The sequence below is a fragment of the Anneissia japonica genome, unplaced genomic scaffold, assembly GCF_011630105.1.
Source record: "Anneissia japonica isolate Jap-2015-1 unplaced genomic scaffold, ASM1163010v1 scaffold287754_len4335492_cov202, whole genome shotgun sequence".
Classification (NCBI taxonomy): domain Eukaryota; kingdom Metazoa; phylum Echinodermata; class Crinoidea; order Comatulida; family Comatulidae; genus Anneissia; species Anneissia japonica.
The window spans coordinates 1,155,988-1,162,591 of NW_022705543.1; the positions used below are offsets into that span (position 1 = coordinate 1,155,988).

The 6,604-nt window shown below is 34.1% G+C and overlaps 1 protein-coding gene across 4 annotated transcripts in view; it reads left to right on the plus strand.

Moving 5' to 3' along the window:
- LOC117105722 (phospholipase B1, membrane-associated-like) overlaps nucleotides 1-5,467 on the plus strand; it is a 14,162-nt gene extending 8,695 nt beyond the window's left edge. For all 4 annotated transcript variants that reach the window (XM_033246968.1, XM_033246969.1, XM_033246970.1 and 1 more), the window contains exons 9-14: nucleotides 1,554-1,752; nucleotides 2,389-2,477; nucleotides 2,979-3,153; nucleotides 3,846-3,941; nucleotides 4,571-4,636; nucleotides 5,118-5,467. In XM_033246968.1, the coding sequence (XP_033102859.1) occupies nucleotides 1,554-1,752; nucleotides 2,389-2,477; nucleotides 2,979-3,153; nucleotides 3,846-3,941; nucleotides 4,571-4,636; nucleotides 5,118-5,342 (850 nt within the window). In that variant the 3' untranslated portion in view covers nucleotides 5,343-5,467. The remainder of the gene's footprint in view (nucleotides 1-1,553; nucleotides 1,753-2,388; nucleotides 2,478-2,978; nucleotides 3,154-3,845; nucleotides 3,942-4,570; nucleotides 4,637-5,117) is intronic.
- Nucleotides 5,468-6,604: the final 1,137 nt, after the last annotated feature.

The window sequence follows — 6,604 nt, forward strand, 5'->3', positions numbered from 1 at the left end:
TTATTGTTATTATTATTATTATTATTATTATTATTATTATTATTATTATATTAAAATTGATTCATTATTTCTTTATTTGTTTTTAAATACTACAACCCATTAATATATGGTTTTTCAACTGGAACTGGCACTGAAAATCGAGCAAATTCCAAATTCAATGTGGCTGTACCAGCATCCATATCAGAGTAAGTCCATTTTCATATCCATTTTTTTAATTTTCTATTTTCATATTTTGGAGAAGCGTTATAGCTTCATGGTTTTGAAAGTGCTTGTCTTTAAATTCCACTCTCCTGGGTTGAAATTTTTATGACTTTTTCTCCCTAAACATGCATACTACATTAAGTGTAATAAGTGCCCAGTGCTATACATTTCCAGGCTTTTACAGTAGAGGAGTCCTTTTTAAAATTATTGAGTAAGCATTTTTCAAACTTTTCAAGGAAATTTTTTTTTGAGGATTTTGTGTTTTGGCTTAAAATAATGTACCTTTATTAGCAATTGAGAAAATATCAATTATGAAAGTATTTAGTTGTTTTTTAATAAATAAAGCTAAAAAAAGTTATTGTATATCGTTTTGAAAGGCAGTAATAGTTTCAATAAATGCCTCATGTTCCGCCTTTCCATCCAGAAAGAGCTAATTTTTCTATTTGTATTTTTTATTTATTTTATTTTAACAATATTAAAACAGGGTAGCCCTTTCAACTTTTCCGAAAGGGAGGCTGATGTTCAGGGTACTCTCTACTGTAAAGGATGAGAATAAAAATTATGATTAATATAATAATGTAATATACCATAAAATAGTTCCTCTGGGATAAGCCCACCCCTATTTAGGGGCACCGGGGTTTAAGCCCCCCCCCCCATTGGACTGATCAAACTCCCACCCCACTGGCCAGACCTTGCTAGCAGTTGGACCAAAAAAAAAAATATAGGCGTAATGAAATTAAATGCATGTTTTTTGAGTTGACTTTGAGAGTATTAAACAATTGTATTAATATCAACTTTACATTTAAAGGTATTTTCTGGTGTGAGGGTATCATTTCTGGCCATCTGGAGGTCTATATTTTGAAAAAAAAATCTCATGCGTGCCAAAGTTATCCTTTTCTCACTCAGCGCCCCCCCCCCCCCCCCCGTTGGACAGCTTAGCCCACTCCCCAGAAAATATATCCTACAGCTGCCACTGCCCCACATTGAACATAATAACCTGAGAATGCCCTTTTCAATCACAAGGCAATTTTCCATCACTGCATGCCTAACTCAAAGCCAGTATTGGATTTTTATTAAGAGTATTTGTAAAAGTCAGCTACTGTAAGCTACACTACTCATTCAAATCATACTCTCGGGTTTTGCCTGAAGAAAGAGTGATACGTAAAATTGGGCGTAAAGTTGGGGTTTAGCCAGAAAAAGGATATAGGCCGTCCAAAAGACGGCCAGACGGTTCGCTGGCTAAGCCTATGGCGTAAGGTTGGTTGGGCGTATACCCGAGTTGGGCTTCCCAAGCAACTAAAGTATCAGTAGTTTGATTATTACAGTAATTTGTTTTTATCTAAATGTTGCAGAGATATGCCATTGCAGGCTGAAGAACTTATTCAGAGAATGAGAGAAGATCCGAACACCGACTTCTATAATGATTGGAAAATCATCACAATATTCATTGGGGCAAATGACCTCTCTGGGTGGTGTGATAATGAAGAGCGTTTCACAGCTGAGAAGTATGAAGCCAATATACGAGATGCCTTAGATATTTTACACAGTAATGTAAGTGTCCTGTTGTGTCTTGATTGTGTGTTTGAATCCAATCCTTTCACACGTAGCTCGGTTGGCTAAACTGCTGGTTGACACTGTGTATACACTGAATCGTGGAAATACTTTTGGTTCCTACTCAAATTTTTGTCGTTGCTCTCCTTGCGTTTCAGTTGTAGAGCTGAAATGCAAGTTAAGGCAACATCTTTCAGAAAAGACGTTTAAGCCCTCGGATCCTGGGTGCATTGTGGCCCATGTGCTTGTTGAAAAATGCAGAAAAGAGCAAGGGATTGCCTCCCAGTGTACTTTCTAATCCACTGCCAGAAGGACCACTCAAAGCCTCTGACTTTCAGGGGCTATCCTTGATGATGTTTTAATACTCTTCAGAAAACAGAGTTTGCCACGGTGAACCCTTGCAGGGTCTAGCCTAAAGAAACTGGGAATTTTTTGGGCATTTTTAAGTTTTAGTATCTTTTGAAATGTGTTACGGAAAAACATATTTTTACAATATATGTAATTGTTTATTTTTTAAATAGAGTGAATATTTTTCAATATAACAATAAGTAAATGTAATCTTTAAAACATTTTTGTCTTGTTGCCATTCCCAATTTAAATATTCAATTGTGATCTGTTATTGTTTGTATTGCACAGGTACCTCGTGCCCTTGTTAATGTGGTTGGAATTATTGATATCACCCAGTTAGCTAAGTTGAAAGGAGTCATTTGCAGTGTTGTGCACCTGTAAGTACACTAGGCTTGTTCAATATTATTTTAAAAAGAGTAGGGGGTAGGGGTTAGGATGGCCGCGGGGGGTGGGAAGGTACATTGGGGAATTTGTTATTTTAGTAATATAATTGGCAAATTTTTCTATCAAAACAAGGTTGGTTACAGATGGAAATGTGTCTTGCACAATCCCCTCCTTCAATGCAATGTAAATGTGTATTATTATTATTATTATTAATATTATTATTATTATTATTATTATTATTATTATTATTATTATTATTGTTGTTGTTGTTACTTATTATTATTATTGTTACTTATTATTATTATTATTATTTTTATTACTTTTATTTATATAGTATTTTATCTGTCTTTATACAATAGCATAAATGCCAATAACCAGGTGAATTAGCACATTTTTATAAACAATCATAAATATAAATATCTGATCAATTTCATAGATATAAAGTTAACATTGTCAATTAAGAATGGGTTTTTTTTTGTATGTTGCCTAACCAGTGCGGTCTGTCCATGTGCTGTGTATGGGGAGCGGATTGAACAACTGTCAGATTTATCCCACCAATACCAACAAATGATTGAGAAACTTATTCTGAGTGGTCGCTATGACACCAAGGAAGATTTTACAGTTGTCTTGCAGCCATTTCTACAGCAGTCTAAAGTACCTGTTGATAAGGTAAGATACTGTACCATCATTATAATCATCATTAAAATCATTATCATCATCATCATCTATAACATCATTTCATCATTATCATTATCATCATCATCATCATCATCATTATCAATGTCATCTTTTTGTGCATAATCACCGTAAAGGTAAGCCCCACCATGGATTTTATTCTGGGATTCTAACCAAGACACCGGATGACACCCTCTGTTCGGATCTCCCTGTCAGACCTTTTGGACCCTATTAGCAAATTTCTGGAGCCGACTGCTCTGATAGATGTGCAGTGTAGTACAGTTACTTGAATTTCAGTCTTACAACTGAAACGTAGAAGCCGAGCATTAATGAATGAACTAAGAAACACAGGATTGCCATGGTTCAGCGCACACACAGAGGGGTCAACCTTTGTTTAGGCATGGGGAACTAACTGACTGTAGCTTAACTCACCATACAACACTACAAAGCCCTATCCAGCCTACCAAATTTTATTTGGTAGTCATGTGACATGCCTAAATATGGTCATGATGACATGTTATGACCATAATAGGCACATCATGGCTATATATATGGGTAATCAACATTTTTTTAAGAGGCTGGTGGTAAAAAATTTAAGACCTTCCTCGTAGTGTAGCCAACAAAATGGTAGCGCTCTTTAATATATTTTTAATACCTTTCTTCTCACCTTTTTTCATCATTCATAGGATGGGAATGGTGACCTGACCTATTTTGCTCCAGACTGCTTTCATTTTAGTTTAAAGAGTCATGCTGCTGGTTCTGTTGGCTTATGGAATAATATGGTATGTTTAATGTTTTTATTTAAATCTAGGCTCTAGAGGAAAAATATTGTTGATATGTTGTAAAACTGATTTTACTCTGGAGCGGTTAACGGTATACAGGTTTTATAATACAGTATTTAAAAACTGGGGGGAAAAGGTAGAAAAAATGGGGTTACACCTTTAAAGAATCAAGTAGTTAAAAGTTTACATTATAATATAGAATGATATTGTATCATAATGTTATCATTTGTATTATCACTGTTACTTTTGCCATTTTATCATAATTGTTGTTTTTTTATTGTCATTATTGGCATCATTTCCATAATCATTTTAAAAAATATTAATTTCATCTGGCGCATTTAGACAACTGTTGAATGTGCCTTATAAATCTACATGATTGATTTTAATTTTTTTTTTTTAACATTGGGGTTCACTGATAAGTTTAACATAAGATAGTATGAAACAAACTGATACAAGCTTTGGAATGAAGATGAACAAATAATTGAAATATTAAATCAAATATGGCTTGTATCACTTTTTTGGAGTTTGTTTCATACTATCATTTTTAAACATGATAACCAATATTTGAAAATGTATGTTTTGAAGATTGAAGCTCTGTTTTTCTATTACTCAATTCTGTGATTGTTTAGATACAACCAGTAGGAAGTAAGTCAGATGTCTGGGTTGTAGGTGAAGATTATCAGTGTCCATCAGAGGTAGGTTTTATATGACTGTCACAGGCAAGTGTTTCAATGGTTAAGGTACCCAAATTCCAATCTCAATGTCGTGGGTTCAAATCATCAAAACACATTTTCCTTGTGCACTAAGTATTTTAAGCTCTGTCTACACTAATAAATTGTATGTGACAAATGCGTGTGATATGCCCATATTTGTGCATCATGATGTCATATTACACCCAAATATGGGCATATCACAGTTGCTTGTTACATAACATTTGATAGTGTGGACAAGTGTTAAATGGCCTTTTATAATGTTTTTAGTTGGCTCAAACTTGGCTAACTTTTCAGAGAATATGTTAAAACTGAGAGGGACAATTTTGGTGGGGTTAGGGTCTGTCACACTGCATACTGTCTGTGAGAGGGTACAATGTGACCATTTGTACTGCTGTAAATAAGGGTATAGTTGTCTATTTCATTCACTACTACATACACATATAACCTTGCATTTATTTTGTAGATTTTTCCATACTTGTATACAAATCTCAACAGCGAGCCAGACTGGGAGCCATTGTATCCAGAACGATCGGAAAATTACCTTGCGGAATCAAACTCCGGGAAAAATGGAATGTCCGGGGTGCATATTGTAATTGCGGCAATGTTGTCAATGATTGGAGTGATTCTTATTCTGCTAGTTGTCTTCATGCGAGTTAAAGTGCAACGTCTCCAATACCATGCTATTTGATTTATAAGTGTTTTGGTATTGGGTGTGTGTGTGGGTGTGTGTGTGTGTGTGTGTGTAGGAGGGTGTGTAATATTATGTATGTGTCTGTGTTGTACATGAATTTCAGAATTATAAAGATGCAATAGAAGGAAAATATTAAATATGTATTATTAGTAAGTAATCAAGCACAATTTAATAAATATTTTTATCTTTATGAACCTCAAAATTATTATTATAATTATTAATTTTGTTTCTGTATGTATTGTTATTATTTTTATTAGTGTTAAAATTAGTTTTATTTATTATGTTAAAAATCTTTGCATTGGCATTTTTTTTCCAAAAACAACTTATTGAACTTAAAGTTTTACCTGTATTTTATATATATATATATATATATGTGAAAGTGATAAATATATATTTTGCTGATAATAATAAGAGTTAACTATTTAAAACATTGTGTCAGCCCTATACAAAGCAGCTTAAAGATAATATGAGTGGAGTTGAAGAGCTGAGTGGTTAAGGTGCTCACCTTCCAATACCAGAGTCCTGGGTCCAATTCCTGTGACAGCAAGACTTTTTCTCAACTAAAAACTGGCCTCAACAAATCCAGACACTAACTGTGTCCGGTCATGCAACGGTCGTAGGTCAAGTCCAACTCTGCTTCCGGTTAGTGCTAGACGACGCAACGCTGTCCACTTATTGTCGGTGGCAATAAAACAAATACAGGAAATGTATTCTATTGCTGTACTTAGTGATGTTTTGCTCTACCTGACTATGACATGTTATATAATAATATAAGATTACTGTACTTATTAGTTTATTTTAGTTTTTCTGTCGTTAAGCAGGTCATTGGCTGCCATTTTTCCACTACCATCTGCCTTCTGATCTTTGTCAATTAATTTGGAATAAACGTCTTTCTCGAATACATGCCCCAAGGCGTTAATTCTTTCCTCGAATAATGCCCCCCACCCCCTAATTTTGACAAATCTCATTGAAGCAACTATTAATGTTCTAATCCAGTAGAATTCAATCTTTTCTAATACATTTTATGGTAATTATGTGTTGTACTTCAACATTTATAGAGAAGTTAAGGGGCATTTATTTAAGTATATACGTACATACTCATTTTACACACAAAAAAAAAAAAAAAAAAAAACTTCTTGCTCGAAATTAAAGCTTCCTCGAATAAACGTCCCCTCAAAACCCTTCTCAACAATAAACGTCCCGTTGGTTGATTCGAATAAATCAGATTATATAAATTGCTTTTTCTTATCACAGATAGT